This window comes from Siniperca chuatsi, linkage group LG13 (genome assembly GCF_020085105.1).
Source record: "Siniperca chuatsi isolate FFG_IHB_CAS linkage group LG13, ASM2008510v1, whole genome shotgun sequence".
Taxonomy (NCBI): Eukaryota; Metazoa; Chordata; class Actinopteri; order Centrarchiformes; family Sinipercidae; genus Siniperca; species Siniperca chuatsi.
The window spans coordinates 1137389-1158446 of NC_058054.1; the positions used below are offsets into that span (position 1 = coordinate 1137389).

The 21058-nt window shown below is 41.9% G+C and overlaps 1 protein-coding gene and 5 gene segments (V, D, J or C); 5 read left to right on the forward strand and 1 right to left on the reverse strand.

Moving 5' to 3' along the window:
- LOC122886876 overlaps positions 1-21058 on the reverse strand; it is an 88914-nt gene that overhangs the window by 15442 nt on the left and 52414 nt on the right. The gene's annotated exons all lie outside the window — the stretch shown is intronic.
- Positions 3527-4654, forward strand: LOC122886886. The segment is given in 1 exon segment: positions 3527-4654. A coding segment is annotated over 1 exon segment (387 nt).
- Positions 6629-7831, forward strand: LOC122886905. The segment is given in 2 exon segments: positions 6629-7139; positions 7230-7831. Coding segments are annotated over 2 exon segments (435 nt in total).
- Positions 8225-14352, forward strand: LOC122886892. The segment is given in 3 exon segments: positions 8225-8675; positions 8785-9026; positions 14136-14352. Coding segments are annotated over 3 exon segments (456 nt in total).
- Positions 9136-10061, forward strand: LOC122886912. The segment is given in 2 exon segments: positions 9136-9383; positions 9666-10061. Coding segments are annotated over 2 exon segments (429 nt in total).
- On the forward strand, positions 14458-15175 carry LOC122886910. The segment is given in 2 exon segments: positions 14458-14696; positions 14785-15175. Coding segments are annotated over 2 exon segments (432 nt in total).

Consider the following 21058-nt stretch of genomic DNA (forward strand, 5'->3'; position numbering starts at 1 on the left):
TTAAACCAATTTATGTGGTAGTCAGCCACCTTATCCTCCCCAGCCCTGTGTTCTCTGTTGTACTCTCCTACCCTGGTGTGTCTTGTATGACCCCGACTAGTCTTTGGATGTGTGGTGTGTGTGTGTATGTCTCCTGGTCTGGCCCCGTGGTTTCCCGCCTACTGCTGATCACTGGCACACCTGTCTCCAATCATCCATCAGTGTCCACAGCCTAAATACCAGGCTCTCCCACAACACCAATGCCAGATCTTCCCTGTACAATTGTACGACCACTACGTCAAGGCTCCTCAAACTTAGTAAATTAAGTACTATTTGCTAGTGTGTCTTTTGCCTCGTTTTTGATCCTGTTTTGCTCTGTCTCGGGATTATCCTGTGCCGGTGATCACGTTCCTGCCTTTGTCTGGATTCCTGTCAGCCGGCCTGCCTGTCTCTCCAGCCACTCCACCTTGCTTGTCTCCAACAACTCCACCACGGAGCCAGACCCTTTGCATCCAACCTGCTCCATGATCTTGGTTCCGCTGATGGTCAGTCTCCACACCCCACCACCAACTCTGCCACACGGCCAGCCCAGGTCTACACGGTACCAACTACTCCTCGTCTCACAGACCAGTCTGCCTGTCCAGATCCACACAGCGTCTAAACAGAGTCAGACGGGTGACTGCTGCTTCAGTCCAAGTACGACGCTGAAGGCTTCGCTCTGAAGAATTATACCCCTTCCCACTATTCCTGCTGACATTCTAATAAAGTGTGAATTGGTTGTAAAAAAAAAAAAAAACTGCAATTGTGTTCTGCATCTGTGGGTTCGAAGTATCGTACAATACGACAATTTAGAGCTGTTTCTGACAGACCAATCCAATTTTCAGGTTGGTTTAGAAGTGTTCTGTGATCGACTGTATCGAATGCAGCACTTACATCAAGAAGAACCAGAATGGAAACATTTTTATTATCTGCGCTCAATCTGAAGATCATTCATTACTTTTACAAGCGCTGTCTCAGTACTGTGTCCCTTTCTAAAACCAGACTGAAACTTTTCATGAATCTTGTCATGCAAGAACGCATCTAACTGTTTAAACACTACCTTTTACAATATCTTACTTAGAAAAGGTACGTTTGAAATAGACCTAATATTACTCAAAGCATAGGGGTCCAGATTATGTTTTTTGAGTAAAGGCTTGACTATAGCTGTTTTGAGTGTGTCTGGAAAAATGCCTGTCTGTAGAGAACAATTTACAATAATTAATACATCAGAAATAACACTATTCAAAACTTCCTTAAAGAAAAAAGTGGGAATTGCATCCCTCACTAATTCCACAAAAAGGAATTCAGACTTCCCTGAGAGGCACTAGCGGGCACATTATTTTGACTGTCTGCATTGTTTTTTTTTGCAATGCTACTTCGGATATTTATAATCTTCTTTTCAACAAAAATTATGCAAACTCCTCACATTTTGACTGTGAAGCATGGCGTATTTGTTCACAAGGCTGGACAGGGTTTAGAAGACTATCAATTGTAGGGTTTTTCCTGTTTTCACTTATAATGTTTGAGAAATATGCCTGTCTCTCAAAACGTAAGGCTTTGTTGTAGGCATATATGGATTTTGTAAGGATCTCTCAGTGAATTGTTAATGTGGTTTTTCTCCACATTTGCTCTATGGCACTCCCTCTTGAACAGTAGAACGTATTCACTCATTTTTCCAAGGCATTTCCTTAATCTGTGATTTCTTTTTAGTTTTCTCATGTTCCACTATGTCAAGAGCTGATCTTAATTTATAGTCAAAATGATTTACTTTTTCATGAATCGTTGTGATTTCATCAGAGAGAGGTTGAGTAAGCATGTGATTTGAAAACTGCTGAAGACGGACTTAAAAAATGTCTTTAAATTTTGAAATATCGTATCGCTTGTTACTATACCAGTGATATTCATATTAAAAAACAGTAGTGATCTGATATATTAACATCAACAGTTTTATCAAGGACAATATTTCTGAGTTGGCCCAACGATATGTTGAGTCCATCCAAATCCATAGCTTTGCAGTCTGAGACGTTATCGACATGTAAATAAAAATCAGATAAGACTCTTATCATAGTTAGTAAAAGAGAGGCTCCATGTGAACCGAGCCATGTTTCTGTCAGAATCAGTATCAGTAACAACAGCTTCAATATTGTACACATCACAGTGTGTACGGCTACGTACAGAGTTTTCAAGCTGTGAATTTCTTACCAGTTTATATATAGAAGTATACTGTTTTGTTGTTGCAAAGTCCTCCTCTCTATGCTGTGATCTCTGAATAATAATTGGAATTATGGGCATTGAGAGCACCTGGGCACAAGGGGGAGCTACTGAGTCTATGCCTGAAAGGGATGATGACAGCAGTGTGGGGAAGAAGTCAGCTCAGAGGCCGGACGTGACCGGTATTGAGCCTTCTTGGCTCTCTAGACATGTGGTAAGGGATGGTCAAACTGCAGTAGTGTTAAAAACTGTAAAATATGTTGTGCGGTAGAGTACGTGCTCGTAGTCAGCTAGGATGGCCACCATCCCTCAGATAAAAAGATGGACGATTCCACAAGAGGTTAAAATTGTCAATAAAAAAACGTGCTGTGCACTGTGCAGGCAGAATGGAGCCATGAGCTGAGGCTAAGAATCCGGCTAAAACGACTGACACCTCAGCCAAGCAGTAACCTTCTCTTCAGCACTGGTGGCGGCGGCTTGTGTAGGACCTTAGAGGATGGTGTCCAAGTGCCTCTCAGCCTCCTGGATTTTGTAGAGCGTGGAAATTCTTTGCTCCAACTCACTGAGTTGAACTCTTCTTGCCAAGACAGATGCAGCTCTGGCAGCCAGATAGTGAGGTAAGGGGAGCCATGGCTTCTCGAAAGTCTGCTCAACGTGAAATCCAGACGTCCGATTTCTAAAATCCTTGACCCAGTTAAAAGATGTAGTTAAAAAAAAACAAGATCTAAAATGTGTATCGTAAAAATGTGGCTTAAAACTGGTAAGTAAATTCATGACAGAATTTTTTGGTAACTAAGAAGTGACAAATGGCATTCATAGGAAGTGGACTCTAAACATGTCAGAACATGTGTTCTTCAAATGATGTGTTGTTCTTCAAATGATGGTCATCTCCTTTAGAAACAAATCAATCTAATATCTCAGATCAGTGAATGGTTAATGATCAGGAAGTAATTTTGACAAGCAACTCTAAAGTTTTTCTTGTATCATAACACAAACTGATGTATATTAAAGAGTTGTTGGATGGTAACTGTGTAGATGAGTAGATAAATGAGACAGTATCACACGTCTGAGAGCACCAGACCAGAATCAGTCATAGCGCTGACTGGGAAAGAGTCCAAGTCACCGACGAAAAGTCATCCAACACCTTAACAAAGACAAGACAAGACATTAAGACATGATGGCTTCTGATCATTGCTAGGGCTGATTTAATATATAAAATATTACTATTAGGATTTTCCGATTGTAATTTTAGGAATTATAAAACATCCTCCATGTTCCCAGAATAAATTCCAACTCTTCAGGTAACCAAGCTTCCTTCTAGTGTGACCTACCTTGGTCTCACAATGGTGCGAAGAACTGAAACTGGACATTCAGTAAACATTTCTCTGAGGCAGAGCTGCTCTGGATGCACAAATTATCTCACTGGCTCAGTTGAACTTTTCTAAAAAAGGTGATTCTCTGGCCCCGCCCACTGGTGTTTAAGTCAACCAATGAGATTATTTCTGTCTCCAGAGCAGAAATGTTTGAGGAACCTGATGTTGAGGAGAAGGGCTGTGCAGCAGAGAGGCTGTTTAGTGTTTTCATTCTACTGCAGTGGAAGAACATTGCTCATCTGCTGTCTGTCTGGCTTTAACAACTCCAAAGACATGTTGCTTTATCTCTTTTTACTTTTCTCTCACTTTATAGGTGAGTGTTAGAACAGAGATCAAAGTCTCATTTAACCTGCTGCATTAACCAGATATTTGGTCTACATTTCTTAACTACAGGTTTATCTGTGTAAGGTAACAACTTCCATGATCGAAAAAGACATTTGGTTTATTGAATGAATCCAAAAAGTCAAGAACCTCCGTTGAGTCTCTGGATGTCAGAATCTCTTGCAGACTAACTGACATGAATGACTCATTTTGCAGCCCTGGGTTCCATGAACAGCATAAAGCCAGAAAGTCCTGAACAACATGTTGCAGATGGAGGAAACATCAACCTGAACTGTAAATATGAGGGTGTTATCAACAATATCCAGTGGTACCGACAATACCAGAGATCCAGACCAGAGTTCCTGCTCTACATCACAGAGGGAGGATTGATTCATCCAAGTGATTCTGATTTCTCAGCTCACATTAACAAAACAGAGAAACGTGTCAATCTGGAGATCTCCTCTGCTGCAGTGACTGACTCTGCTGTGTACTACTGTGCTCTGCAGCCCACAGTGACAGGAAACACCAAGACTCTGTACAAAAACCTTCGGGGCAAAGACAACAGAGTACTCCACAACGTCCACTAGAGGGAGTCACACAGTGTTAACCTACATTCTAGAATCATGAACACCTCCTCCACAAGTTGTTCCCTCAGTTATATATACAGCCTTTATTTAATCAGCTCGTCTCAATGAGATCAGACAGACCTGAGTACAGCAGGTAGAGAGAAACACAAGCTAAAAGGACATCCTGGGATGGTGATGGGGAAGAGGTCTGGGATGGTCTGTAAATCTGCAAGCAGTGGAGGGGTGGGGGCATTGTATCCCAGGGCTCTGTCTTTGAGGGTCCTTGCAAATATCTTCACCCGCTCTCTGTGTAGATGGAGTCCATCATAGAGGTCCCAGGTGCCAATGGTTGGGTGGGCCAGGTGGACGTTGGGTAAGGTGGCACATCCTCTTTTGACCTCCATAATAATGTCATGGATGACATGAGGAAGGGTGTCTGTCCTAGGCAGTAGGGTGGAGACCACAATGCAGGTGTCAGGGAACTCCTTACTGACCTGCTCCGCCATCTTCCTCACTACCTCAGCAGTGTCTTTACGGAGGTTGTGTAGGTCATTTGTTCCTGTGTGGATCACCAGGCGTTGAGGGCTCATGAGGGTCTCCTTTTTCAAAAGCTTCACTGCCTGACCGGTGGTGCTGCAGCGTTTAGATAAAACTGTCTTACCAGGAAAACGCTTGTTTGTGTCCAGGAATTTCCCATGAGAGTCAGATAGCAGGACCACTTGTGGGGCTTCCTCTTCAGGCTGAGTGGAGCGAAGCTGGGATGGGCAGAGCTGGCTGTGTGGATGTATCAGCAGGTGCCAGGGTGCAGAGCAGAGAGGGTGGACAGAGACAAGGCAGGGAGAGTCTGTGTCTCAGTACTTGTCATTGTGGTGACTGATGAGAGTTGGTCTGTTAGGTGTTGAACTTGCCTGGTGAAGCTCCTTTCTCTATTCTCAGCATCCTCCTTCACTTTGGCTAACTGAGCACACTGTTCTCTAGACTTCCTCTGAGATCAGATGCCAAGCCCTGGTTGTCTCTCTTTAGCTGCTGGAGCTCCTCTTTAAGCTGCTGTAGAGTGTTTCTGGGTGGTCAGACAGCCTGGCTTGGGTCAGCTCTTTGAATTCAGCAAAGTCCAGCTTTTTTGTTTCATATTATATCATTGAAATTAAACTGAAATCCACTGTATGTGTCTGTCTAGAGTTGTGTACTTATTTATTAAACCACTAGGATAATTATTCTTGATATATCCCACTTTTTTAGCCATCGGTATGACCACAGACTGAAGAATCTTGCGTATTTATTTCTTGCAACAAATATAGTAACAGGGGCAGTGACCAGCATAAGTGCTACTAAATGAAGATTGATTAGTCTATTAGTATTTGTCACGGATAATATTGAATCAATAAAATTCATTTCACTTTGATTTGGCCAAAAAGTGATTTCCACGAATCCTTCATTACGGGAAAGTGTCTGATCTAAATGTAGTACTTGAGTATAATGTTTAAATATGCCGTAGGCCTATCAAGTTTAAAGTTTAAGAGCTCTAATGTGCGGTTGCCATGTTAGAAATAAACGGGAGGAATTGAGAGTGCATTGAGTCTATCAATGTTCTGCCAGCATTCCTCGTTTGCCTTATATGCAGCAAAAGTATTCCTTTTTGCTGTAATGTTTTTTTCATATTCTTCATAGTGTTTGTCAAGCAGGGTAGCAAGGAAAGGACCCAAGTGCAGACAGGTAGGCAGAGCAGCTGCAGATCAACCATTTAATGATTAACACAAAAGGAGGAGAGGATAACACTTCAAAATAAAACAGGAAATAACAGGAAAAAAGCCAAAACCATGACACATAGCTCTCCATTATAACAACATGTTCCTCTCGACTGAAGTAGGTGGCACGCGATCGCTCCATTTTGTGCAGAAGAAAAGTCAAATGATGCGTCAAAAGCCCCCTTTTATGGAAACGCGCACAGAGCCTGAAGAAGAAAACCTGGTTAACAAAGAAAGATGATCACCACCGTCGTGATTCCCGTTATCTCTGATTGGGGTTTTAGGTTTTGTCGAGCCAGCTAAAGCAAAGGAAGCCTGACTCTGTCGAACTTGCTTTGTAGTACACCCCTCAGGTGTGAGCGTGATTATGAAAATAAAGTTATGTTTTGATCGGTTCACCACCTACTGGCTCCCGTGGGTGATTGGCTACCTTTGGATAATGGCTCACCAGTGGCAGCTGGCCAATAGAGGGCACTAGGGCCACGTTGTTCAAATATTCATTCTCAGTTAACTTGTAATCTTTCTGATAAGAAATATTAAAGGGGCCGTAGCATGGTCACAACAATTAGCAGCTTTTATATGTTAGGGAACAAAGTGACTCAAAGGAAAGGAAACATGTCAGCTGACATTTCCAATGACGACTACATACAAGACAAGTTATACTAGGAAAGGAGAGTGTCAGTAAAATGTGCTGAGTGTAAAGTTGTCAGTCGAGGAATAACACAGGGCTGTGAATGAGCCCTGTCACCGTGATCAGGCTCCTCCTTCTGATCCACCAACTTAGTGTTGATGAAGACTCAACAGAGATCACAGCCTTCTTTATACTCGCTGTAGCTCACAGTTACTCAACACTGCAGACATGACGCCTCTGTTCATCTCGGTGTTGCTGGCTGCTGTGTGCCTCGGTATGAACACAACTCTGTTTCTTTGACATCAATCCAACACTGACATGATTCTTTAACAGCACACTGATACTGTTTGTTGCTGTTTTACAGAATGCAGAGCACAAAAAGACAACGTGCTGCAAGTAAAAGATGATGTGACTTCTAGTGAAGGAGAGGCAGTAACACTTGGCTGTCAATATAACAGCAGTTCAACAAGTCCAAATCTCTTCTGGTACAAACAGGATAGAGACAACAGCCCCAAATTCATAATGAGCCGCTTTAAACTGGACGAAGGGAACACGCCAGACGAGTTTAAGGAGAGATTTTCATCCACACTGGATTCCACCTTAAGATCAGTTCCTCTGAAGATCCACAAGCTTCAACTGTCTGACTCTGCTGTGTACTACTGTGCTGTGACGCCCACAGTGACAGGAAACACCAAGACTCTGTACAAAAACCTTTGGAGCAAAGACAACAGAATACTCCACAACATCCACTAGAGGGAGTCACACACTGTTAACCTTCAGTGGTGTACGATGATATAGTCTGGATTCTTTGCACTGATGACAGAAAAATGAAGCCTAAATAATAAAACAAAAATGAAGGAGAGTGTTTTTATCCCTTGTTGTCAGCAGTTTCATGTGGGAACAATGGAGAGAAAATAGTTCCCACACGAAACTGCTCACAACAAACCTGTGGATTATCTTGAGGACCCAGGTCATGATTTCTGGAAAGAGACGTTGTCGAGTTTTTCAAATGTAGTTTTTTTGCCGCTTTGACCTCCACAAGCCGAGTGCCATATAGTCCCATTATATTCAAATCATGCAGACATCTTTACAGCCGATACCTCCAAAACTCGGCAACTCACACCAAAACAATCCAGATAGATAAACAGCTCTACAGGTAACAGGAGAAATACGTATGATTGATTTGGGGTGAACTGTCCCTTTAATGGCATCTTTTCTTCTTCTGTGGCCTGATTCTGTTTGGCCACTAGATGCCACTGTAACTGCTGTTAATCCAAGCTGACCACAGGTACTGTTCCTGAGTGATGGAGCAGGTTACAAGTGTCTCACATGAAAATTTGAAGCTTTCAGCTGGTTCAGAAGAGTTTTATTTAAGATTACTCTCAGTAACCGTTTACATTTATTCTCAAAGGAAATCTCTCATATTCAGCAGAAGTTGGCTGACTGAACTGTCACAGTGAGATAATGTGGACCAAATGATGCTTCTGTGCTACATGCATTTCAGTCTTGAGGAGGAATTAGTTTTTGTATCCAACATGAGTGAAACATGATGTATACGATGGTGACGGCAGCATCAGTGTCATTTCCAGAGTGGAAGGTAGAGGAAGTGTAACTGAGAGAAGTGAAAATACAGAGCTACGAGGAGACGGAGAGATTCAGGGAGGAGCTGAGCTATTACTGAACTATAGAAGAGAGAGGAACTTCCATATTCAGCAGAGTTCAATACACAAACCAGAAACATTACCTTTATTCAACATGCTGTCACTGGACTATTATGGACTTTCTCTACTGTTACTATCCATTCTAACAGGTGTGTTAGATTATGCAGCAAGGAAACGTTTAATTCCAGTAACATCTGAATGTGAATCAATTATTGAGACTTTAACAACATGAAATAACAGAGTTATCTCTTCCTTCAGGTGTCAGCTGTGAAGAACTCACTCCAGTCAAGAATGAAGAGTTCAGTTTAGAAGGCAGCACTGTTACTCTGTCCTGCAAATACGGCAAAGGTTCTGCCAATTATTTCTTCTGGTATCGACAACATCCAGGAAAACCACCACAGTTCCTCATTTCTCATCTGGAATCAGGAGAAATATTAGCAAATCCAGTCTCTGGACTGTCTGTTAAAGTGAGTGAGGATAAAACCCGAATGGATCTGCAGATCTCCTCTGCTGCAGTGACAGACTCTGCTCTGTACTACTGTGCTGTGAGGCCCACAGTGACAGCAAACCCACAGTCTCTGTACAAAAACACAAGCTGACACACTGACAAGCTGCTGGAAGCCTTTTTTCTACACTGTTGTACTGAAGTTTTGACCTCCACTAGAGGGCGACATTATCAAGTAGGCGGTGCACTACTTCTGAACTGAGTTCAACCATTGTGTCAATAATAACTGCTGCTGTGAAGAGAAGAATTCTCAGACTGAATGTTGAACAGCAGCTAGTTTCTCCTATTGATTTAAACCTTGTTGCAGAGATGGAACATTGGCTGTGGTTTATTCTTGCTGCTCTTTTCTTTGGTAAGATAGAAAGCACAACATGTTTCCCCTCAACAGTTTTCAGCATATAACTGAGCTATCAGTTCTTTCAATGTTCAGCACGAAGAAAAGCAAAACGTAATTTCTGTTGGCATCGACGATCTTCGAAATAACTTGTTATATGGTTTAATCTGACATCAGAAACAAAATCACAACTTTTCTGACTCTCTGGCTAGGTAACTCTTTAAACCTGCTGACTGTTCTCCTTTAATCAATCATCTTTATTGATTCAGCTCTTCCTCTGCATGTTCTCTTCTTCCCCAGAGTGTAAAGGAGAAGACATAGTGATCCAGCCAACAGGAGATGTCATTGCTACTGAAGGAGACACAGTTACACTTGGCTGTACATTTGAGTCAAGTTACCCAAATAATAATCTCTTCTGGTACAAACAGGATGGAGACAACAGCCCCAAATTCATACTGAGCCGAATTAAACTGGACGAAGGGAACACACCAGATGAGTTTAAGGAGAGATTTTCATCCACACTGGATTCCACCTTAAAATCAGTTCCTCTGAAGATCCAGAAGCTTCAGCTGTCTGACTCTGCTGTGTACTACTGTGCTCTGCGGCCCACAGTGACAGGAAACACCAAGACTCTGTACAAAAACCTTTGGAGCAAAGACAACAGAATACTCCACAACGTCCACTAGAGGGAGTCACACACTGTTAACCTTCAGTGATATGTGATGTTACTTTCTGGACTCTTCTCTCTCATGAGACACAGCTGTGATGAAGAGCTTCAGAAATGAAATTAATTTGACATATACGTCTCCTCCTCCTTCATGGCAGAGAACTGTTTGATTCCAGCTGTGAACATCAGACCAAACACAACTCACAAAACGTATTCACACTGAACATTAAGTGACAGCATTTCACCTCCGTCAACATGGAAAAACTCGCAGTTTTGTTCTTTTTCACTCTCGTAGGTACGTATGTTTCTGACAAGAAAGCCTGAAATACGAAGCCATTTTCAAAGCATCACAGATGCAGTTTGGATATTGTTTTATATGAAGTTCAGAATTGAACTTTTCAAAGATTTAGATGTTATCACTTCATCACTAATAACTGCTCACTAAACTGTTTAACAGCATCATTTGTTTTAACAGAAAAATGTCATTGTGTGCTGTTTTTCAAATTAAGGATTTCTCCCTTTAGAACAGAACTCTAAATATAACATGTTTCCCTCACTAGGTAACAGCTTGGAAGATGATATTACTGCCAGCACAGCTGAAGTGTTTTCATCAGAGGGCCGTAGTGTTACTCTTTCCTTTAACTATTCAGTTAAAGCTGATAATCTCCAGTGGTATTGACAGGATCCTGGATCAGCTCCTCAGTTCCTTCTCCTGATCACTGATACCAAAGAGCCTTCAGTGCTGAAAGCAATACCTCCACACCCTCGACTGACTGCTAAACTGAATGAGGAGAGAAATCGAGTGGATCTGCAGATCTCCTCTGCTGCAGTGACTGACTCTGCTGTGTACTACTGTGCTCTGCAGCCCACAGTGACAGGAAACACCAAGACTCTATACAAAAACCTTTGGAGCAAAGACAACAATACTCCACAACGTCCACTAGAGGGAGTCACTCACTGTTAACCTTCAGTTATATGTGATGATACAGTCTAGAATCATGAACACCTCCTCCACAAGATGTTCCCTCATTTATATATACAGCCTTTATTTAATCAGGTCGTCTCACTGAGATCAGACAGACCTGAGTACAGCAGGTAGAGAGAAACACAAGCTAAAGGACAGACAGCATCAGAGACAGTTGCAGACGTCACTACACAGATCTGAAGATGAAAGTTTATATTATATCATCTGGTCTTATGGAGATGGTGGAGAGCGATGTCTTACACGTTAGTCCAAAACCTTCCACAGGTGTGAAACTGGGTTGAGATCAGGTGACTGTAAAGGCCGCAGCATTTAATTCACATCGTTTCCATCCTCACCAAACCGTTCAGTGAGCCGTGCTGCACCGAAGCAGCTGCATCTGATGTGTTTCCCCACTCTTTTATTCAGCTTTTCCTTTAGTTTGGCCCCCGTCTGTAGCAGGAAGCAATGCAGGAACCACCCATGGATGCATCAATTCATGGGTGTCATTTTCAGATGACACTGCTACGCTCAGTTTACTCACAAGCAACTCCAAAATTACCAGCTATAAAGCTGAAGTGGACCAGTTCATGGACTTGGGTTCACATTGATAGTTACTTCGACTGAAACACTCATGTTGCAAGTTTCTGTGTGAAAATCCATCGGTCAGGTTTAAGGCTCAAATATTTAGTCTGTTTTACGATGGCTAAGAAGATTAAGGGAACACCCACACCCCTCAACCCCCAAGACACTTTTGAGCAGTCTAGGTCTACTACTCGGCAGGCCAACAGGATTTTAGCTGACGCACCTATCCTAGTGGTGCTGAAAAACGGAAAATGTGATATAAATATAATAATTAAGACAACAAAAGAAAATGTCTAAATAGTCTCCCAGAAGTGATTTCTTTCTTTGGTCCAGCATCTGTAACAGTCCTGACAACGACTGCACCAGCATCACTGTCACAGACCCCACAACAACATCAACAAAGAACTGCAGGCCTCACTTGCCTCAGTTAAGGTCAGTGTTGACTCCACCATAAGAAAGAGACTGGGCAAAAATGGCCTGCATGGCAGAGCTCCAAGACGAAAACCACTGCTGAGCAAAAAGAACATTAAGGCTCGTCTCATTTTTGCCAGAAAACATCTTGATGATCCCCAAGACTTTTGGGAAAATACTCTGTGGACTGACGAGACAAAAGTTGAACTTTTTGGAAGGTGTGTGTCTCATTACATCTGGGGTAAAAGTAACACCGCATTTCAGAAAAAGAACATCATACCAACAGTAAAATATGGTGGTGGTAGTGTGATGGTCTGGGGCTGTTTTGCTGCTTCAGAACCTGGAAGACTTGCTGTGATAAATGGAACCATGAATTCTGCCGTCTACCAAAAACTCATGAAGGAGAACGTCCGGCCATCTGTTCGTGACCTCAAGCTGGAACGAACTTGGGTTCTGCAGCAGGACAATGATCCAAAACACACCAGCAAGTCCACCTCTGAATGGCTGAAGAAGAAGTATGACAACCAGTATGAAATCTGGTTCCTCAAAGAACCCATTTGAATTAAGTTTCCTAGATGGTAGCTGTCAAGGTTCTGACTCAGCATCTGTCAAGTACATAGGATCCAGTCTGGAAATTAAATTTTTTGTAAAACAATCACGGTCCATAAAATCATTTACAGAACCAAAACAAATTCATGAATGACCAAGTTATGATCAACCATGAAACTATAGAGGGAGAATTTGACAGATGCAAACAATCTTCGTCTTTGAAGATGAAAATCAACTTTGAAGGTGATTTAGTTTTGTAAAGTCCTCTCATGATTTGATAAGTCCTCAAATGTGACACTAATGTAATAATGTAAATGATATTGTTTGAGTAAAGTATTTAATAGGTAATTCATATGGTTGTCATGTGTAATTGAATAGTAGTACATCATCTGAGTAAAACTTTAACTCAGTCAGGACCTTCACATGTTCTGTCAAGTGTCAGTCAGTGTTACCTTATCAGCTACTTCTTACCTGATGAAAATTTAGTGACTAGCAACACCACAGCAGAGACAAACACACTATTTAACAGAGTTGTGTGAGGAAGGAGGGAGGGATTTATTATTATTATTATTATATTTTTTTGCCTAGTACTTCTATTCCTGTGTGCACTGGCGTGATAGTGAGCTGCTGTAGCAAGAGTTTCCCCTTGGGGATCAATAAAGTATTTCTGATTCTGATTAAGGGAGGAGCAAAACTGTGACGCAAGAACAGAAAAGACAATCTTTCACAGTGGTGATTCATACAAAAACCAGGCAGATTCTCTTCATCTTTAAGATGCTGTCCATGAACTTCAGTCTGTGTGTGACGTTGTTTCTGCTCACAATAAGAGGTAGGTGAGATAATCAACATTAAAACAGATTCATTGATAAAAACTTTCAACTCATTAAGTTAGGTCCTTCTTGTGTTTTAAACCCCTGAAAAGGTGATTGGTTCTTTAGATCATTGCAGTTACCTTTCTGTAACTAACATTATGAAAAACACAAAAAAATATCTTCCCACCTCCAGCTGGTACAACATGCTGCTAGTAGCCTTTAAGCAGGAGGAAGTGTAACAGAGAGAAGTGAAAATACAGAGCTACGAGGAGACGGAGAGATTCAGGGAGGAGCTGAGCTGTTACTGAACTATAGAAGAGAGAGGAACTTCCATATTCAGCAGAGTTCAAAACACAAACCAGAAACATTACCTTTATTCAACATGCTGTCACTGGACTATTATGGACTTTCTCTACTGTTACTATCCATTCTAACAGGTGTGTTACATTATGCAGCAAGGAAACATTTAATTCCATTAACATTGGAACGTGAATCATTTATTGAGACTTTAACAACATGAAATAACAGAGTTATCTCTTCCTTCAGGTGTCAGCTGTGAAGAACTCCCTCCAGCCAAGAATGAAGAGTTCAGTTTAGAAGGCAGCACTGTTACTCTGTCCTACAAATACTCCAAAAAAGCAACTGGTAGTGATGAGTTTTATTGGTATCGACAACATCCAGGAAAACCACCAGAGTTCCTCATCTTTCACTTGGGAACACAAAATGCAACAAAGACTGGACTGTCTGTTAAAGTGAGTGAGGATAAAACCCGAATGGGTCTGCAGATCTCCTCTGCTGCAGTGACAGACTCTGCTCTGTACTACTGTGCTGTGAGGCCCACAGTGACAGCAAACCCACAGTCTCTGTACAAAAACCTGACAGCTCCTCCATTACTGAACAGCAGCACCACCAAGTGGACACTGACAACATGGTTCACTGAATAAATGCAATTGTTTAACAGCAGTTACTTCTGCTGACATCTTCATGAAAAAAGATCCAATCCAGTTCATTGTTTGTGGGATTCTTAACTCTGTTTAGACAGAAGCACTCGACAAGGAAGTCCTTTTTAACCACAGTTTGTGTTCCTATCATTGTTAATAAGATATGGTTAACAGACTTGTTGTCATGATCTCCAAATACGCTCATTCAGAGCCATAACAATGATTTCATTGTGCTAAATGAGATGTAAATGTTGAGAGTTCCTCAACAGATGATGAAGAGGAAGGGCCAATGATGTGAAGGCCCAGATCCATCAGAGTATCAATGTTCTTCCTCTCTCTCCTCCCCGCTCACTGCAGACATGAAACACTGGCTGAGAAACATCCTGATTGTGACTCTCTGGCTAGGTAACTCTTTAAACCTGCTGACTGTTCTCCTTTAATCAATCATCTTTATTGATTCAGCTCTTCCTTTGCATGTTCTCTTCTTCCCCAGAGTGTAAAGGAGAAGACATAGTGATCCAGCCAACAGGAGATGTCATTGCTACTGAAGGAGGCACAGTTACACTTGGCTGTACATTTGACACCAGTTACCAAAGTAATTATCTCTTCTGGTACAAACAGGATGGAGACAACAGCCCCAAATTCATACTGAGTCGAATTAAACTGGACGAAGGGAACACACCAGACAAGTTTAAGGAGAGATTTTCGTCCACACTGGATTCCACCTTAAAATCAGTTCCTCTGAAGATCCAGAAGCTTCAGCTGTCTGACTCTGCTGTGTACTACTGTGCTCTGCAGCCCACAGTGACAGGAAACACCAAGACTCTGTACAAAAACCTTTGGAGAAAAGACAACAGAATACTCCACAACATCCACTAGAGGGAGTCACACAATGTTAAACCAATACGTTCACTGAACTGATGAGAGGAACTGAAAAAACAACATCAATAGGTGATTGGCCCCGCCCATTGAGCTTCAACTCAACCAATGACATTATTTCTTACTCATTCTACTGCAGTGGAAGAACATTGCTCATCTGCTGTCTGTCTGGCTTTAACAACTCCAAAGACATGTTGCTTTACCTCTTTTTACTTTTCTCTCACTTTACAGGTGAGTTTAAGAACAGAGATTTAAGTTTTGTTTAACCTGCTGCATTAACCAGATATACACAACCTGTATTTCAGAACTTTTCTTATTTCTTATAGTTAATTTAATTAATTAATTAGTAAATGGAGTTCTACTTGTTTGTATTTTGCTGTTTGTCCACAGAGTAACACTTTACAGCTGACATTTTACACTGTCTTCTCCACTCAGCCTCATAAACAATGTTATTCTAACGGCTTCATTTTCTCTACTTTTTCCAGGACTAATAGCTGGAGACAAAATCTCTCCTGTAGGAGATGAAGTCAGTAAAAGTGAAGGAGAATCTGTCACACTCAGATTTGACTATGAGACAACTGACACCTATATTCGCCTTTACTGGTACAGACATCATTCTGACCTTCAGGAACCTCAGTTTATACTCTGGAAAGGAGCAAGTTCATTGAGCAATTACGAATACATCCCTGATGATCGATATGGATCTCAAACATCACCAACATCAACTAAACTGACCATCAGAGGCCTAACCCTGGCAGACACAGCTCTCTACTACTGTGCTCTAGACACACAGTGATATAAAGTGTAGAAGAGGCTGTACAAAAACCTGAACACAGATATCTGACTGCTCTTCAAAGAGGAGGGAAGTGGGATTCAAACCACAGCTTCATAGCAGATGGATTCTGCTAATTCCTGTTTTATCAGAGTCACTGTCGTTACAGCTGCTAATAAAACACTGTGGGAGGGTTCGCATGAGCAGCAAATCCACATCAATGAGAAACCAACTGGATGATGCTTCAAACACAAGACTCCATGGAAACAAATAAATTGAAAGTTCGTAATGTGTCAGATCTGACCTACAACATGTCTGACATTCAAACAGTTTGCTAAATAAATATGTTTGAGACCTAAATGATGTATTTAAAGTGCATTTAACATACTTTTACTCATTTTACCGAATTCATATTGTTTTCCTGACATTTACCAGGTCACACTGGGTCCAGTATCTTATAACTCAAGTGTTCAGTCAGATACTGAAAAGGTGTCCAATTTTTGAAAATTCAATCTTGTAATCTTCTAAAGAATACAGCTTGATGTCTTTTCATCTGCATATCACCAAAAATCACATTATTCTGAGCGGTTATAAGCTGCTCCATCAAAAAACAAAAACATATACATAGGTGAAATTAATTTCACTTTAATTCATCTCCCTTAGAAACTTACTTTTGCATCTGATTGTACTGCAAGAAATTATGGACTGCAAGTTTGTTGATTTGTAATCATAAAACTGCAAAGCTGATTCTAAACGAGTTGCGGCTTCTGTTCCTGGTAGTACATTTCTGGGACTTTCTGGGTTCGGGCACAAATTTCTGGACCAGTAAAGACCTCTAGCTTGAGAGATCAAAGCACATAAACCAGCCAGTTGAATAGTCTATAAAGGACCTGATTGAGTGTTTGCTGTACAATGTAACACTGAAGCCTCTACTGTCACTGCGGTAAACTGGTGGGAACGGCTCCCTCAATGCAGTCTCAGTGGAATATCCCATTTGGAATTGACAACACCACTGAGCTGGTTTTGGAGGTGGAGATCCTTATGTGTTATGAATATGATTCCTATTCTACCCCTTTTTCTGCAGAAGCTCTGGACAGTGCCTATAATATGACATCCATCCATCCATTTTCTGCCACTTCTCCAGGGCTGGGTCGTGGTGGCAGCAGGCTAAGCAAGGTAGTCCAGACATCTCTCTCCCCAGTACCTTTATGCAGCTCCTCCTGGGGGATCCCGAGGCGTTCCAAAGCCATATGAGATATATGATATCTCCAGTGTGTTCTGGGTCTCCCCGGGGTCTCCTACCAGTTGGATGTGCCCAGAAAACCTCCAAAGGCTGGCCCTCAGGCGGCTCCTGATCAGATGTCCAACCACTTCAACTGGCTCCTTTACATGAAGGAGCAGCTGCTCTACTCCGATCTCCCTCTGGATGTCTGACCTACTTATCTTCTCTCTAAGGCTGAGCCCAGACACCCTGCCTGGGAAACTCATTTCGGCCACTTGTATCCACAATCTCATTGTTTCGGTCACTATCCAAAGCTCATGACCATAGGTAAGGGCTGGAACGCAGATCAACTGGTAAATCGAAGGCGTTGCCCCTCGGCTCAACTCCCTCTTTGCCTCGATGGTCTGGTACAACGCCTGTGGATAGCCGCACACCATTGAGTCTGGTTCTGGCGAGGTTTCTGCCTGTTAAAAGTTTTCCTTGCCACTGTCGCTAAGTGCTTGCTCATGGTGGGATTTGTTGGGTCTCTGTAAATAATATTATAAAGAGTACGGTCTAGACCTGCTCTATACCAAAAGTGCAATGAGACAACTTCTGTTATGAATTGGTGCTACTGTATATAAATAAATAAATTCAATTCAATTTAATTGAATGACTACTGACGCTGCACTAATCCACCTGTCGACATCACGCTCCATTTTACCCTCACTGCTGAACAAGACCCCAAAATACTTGAACTCCCTCACTTTGGGCAACAACTCACTCCCAACCCAGGGGAGCAATCACCGTTTTCCAGCAAAGAACCACGGCCTCAGACTTAGAGGTTCTGACTCTCATCCTGACCGCTTCACACTCAACTGCTACCCACCCCACTGCGTATTGGAGGTCATGATCTGATGAAGCCAACAGAACCACATCATCTGCAAATAGCAGAAAAGCAATTCTGAGGTCCCCAAACTGGACACTCTCCTTCCCCCGGCTGCACCTTGAGATCCTGTCAATAAAAAAATCACAAACACAATCTCTGACAAGAGACAACCGTGGCAGGGCTCAACACCCACCTGCCGAGAATACAGACACAGCTCTCACTCCAGTTATTTAAGGACAAGTGGCTCAGAGCTACGGCCACGGTACCATTCATGTTTTTATGGTATGTTAAACTGAAACTAAGATAAAGTTAGATAAAGTCACTAGGTGTAAATGTAATACTGATGACAGAAATAAAAGTTAGTACACGATTTTAAAAATATTCAGTCAGGTCCGATTAAATCACACATTAATTGCAGCTTTAGAACACTTTGAATTTATACCCAAAAGAAAAAAATAATATATCTGATAAAATAACAATTCAAATATTCATTCTCAGTTTACCTACCATTTTTATAAATAAAAACTTAGGAGGTAGGAGATTCAGAATAATCAGCAACTATTATTTGAGGGCACTCATCAAATCTGCAGCAGTTGTAAAACAGGTCAGCTGACATTTCCAATTGAAAGTGACTCAAAATAGCCTCTAATCAGGGTGAACATGTTTTGCTTTTTTTCCCCCATCGGCAGTAGCTATTTTGGTCCAGTGGGGAACAGTGGCGGCGCTGCAGAGGAAAAAAACAAAAGCAACAACACTTGCTGGTTAGAGACGGAGTAGAACATGAGAGCAGAACGGTAGCGTGCTAAAGCAGAAAGCAAATGAGCAACGCAGAGCGTAACAGAAAAAGTTGCTTTTAAGGGTTCTTCTGAACAAAATTTGTCCCAAAACTGTTCGCGAGGAGTGATTGGTCGAAGTTCAGCACAGGATTTAATAATTGTGTATTCCATTTTCCGGTGGTTGTTTTTTTGTACCTGATGATTTGAGAGAGAGGGAGAAAATAGTCTGTTCATTGGACAAAATGTCGAAGAACATACAATAGACCAACAGAGGCCATACGACAGAAGAGCAGAGGACACAGTGGGGGTGCAGAGGAGCGCCTCAACAGTCAAGAGGACTGATTCACTTTGCACCTCTTTTTCAAGAACTGAGATCTCAACACACTCTATTCAAAGAAAAAACACACACCACCCAGGTAGATGAACATTAGTTTTATTTAATTTGGTTTGTTATTTTCTCAGAGCTCTGAATTTATTTTGGTTTATTTTCTCCTCAACCTGAGTTGGTTGAAGGGGCAAGGATAAGACAGAGTTTCCCAACTTAAAACTAAAAAACCCAACCTTTCTCAAAGTATTTGGACTAAGGAATATTTTTGTGGGAAGGACTGGTTAACCAACTGCAGAGAACTGTACTGTGTTCAGTATTACTGTTAAATAAATGCCGGCTGCATGTGTTCTGAATAAGCTAAGCAGGTGTTCTGGTGTTTTATTCCTCTACTCCTCCTTGAAAAGTACCTAGGTTAAGCACTTGTGCATATTAGTATGTGAAGGAAGTGCTTACACAATGACGACTACATACAAGACATGTCGTACTGTGAAAGGAGAGTGTCAGTAAAATGTGTTGAGTGTAAAGTTGTCATTCGGGGAATAACACAGGGCTGTGAATGAGCCCTGTCACTGTGATCAGGCTCCTCCTTCTGATCCACCAACTTAGTGTTGATGAAGACTCAACAGAGATCACAGCCTTCTTTATACTCGCTGGAGCTCACAGTTACTCAACACTGCAGACATGACACCTCGGTTCATCTCTGTGTTGCTGGCTGCCGTGTGCCTTGGTATGAACACAACTCTGTTTCTTTGACATCAATCCAACACTGACATGATTCTTTAACAGCACACTGATACTGTTTGTTGCTGTTTTACAGAATGCAGAGCACAAAAAGACAACGTGCTGCAAGCAAAACAAGGTGTGACTGCTACTGAAGGAGAGGCAGTAACACTTGGCTGTCAATATAACAGCAGTTCAACAAATAATTATCTCTTCTGGTACAAACAGGATGGAGACAACAGCCCCAAATTCATACTGAGCCGAATTAAACTGGACCAAGGGAACACACCAGACGAGTTTAAGGAGAGATTTTCATCCACACTGGATTCCACCTTAAGATCAGTTCCTCTGAAGATCCAGAAGCTTCAGCTGTCTGACTCTGCTGTGTACTACTGTGCTCTGCAGCCCACAGTGACAGGAAACACCAAGACTCTGTAAAAAAACCTATGGAGCAAAGACAACAGAATACTCCACAACGTCAACTAGAGGGAGTCACATACTGTTAAACTTGAGTGATATGTGATGATACAGTCTGGATTCTTTGCACTGTTGACACAAACTTAAGAAAAATGAAGCCTAAAAAATAAAACAATGATGAAGGAGAGTGTTTTTATCCCTTGTTCCACAAGCCGAGTGCCATATAGTCCCATTATATTCAAAACATACAGACATCTCTACGGCCGATATCTCCAAAACTCTGCAACTCACACCAAAACTATCTAGATGGATAAACAGCTCTACAGGTAAGAGGAGAAATGTGTATGTTTGATTTTGGGGTGAACTGTCCCTTTAATGGCATCTTTTCTTCTTCTGTGGCCTGATTCTGTTTGGCCACTAGATGCCACTGTAACTGCTGTTAATCCTAGCTGACCACAGGTACTGATTCAGGTTTGATTCAAGATGGCGCCAGGTTGTTTGCCGGCTTGCCACAGTCTGTCCTTATCTCTTTTGTTTGTATTGTTTTTTGTTTATTTTATCACGCGCTCTGTTTGCTCCCCTCTGGTATATGATCGCACGACGCTACTTAATATTCGATCGGTTGTGACCGATTGTTTATTTAGCGATCCCAGAGATGATTGGCATCTGCACTCGCATTTTGTGCCAGTCGCATTGAGGAAAATGTGTTACCTGCCGGGATGTCTGTGCATGTGGAGGAAACGGCGAAGGACGCGTGGCAAGCGTGCTGGAGTCCTTGTGAGATC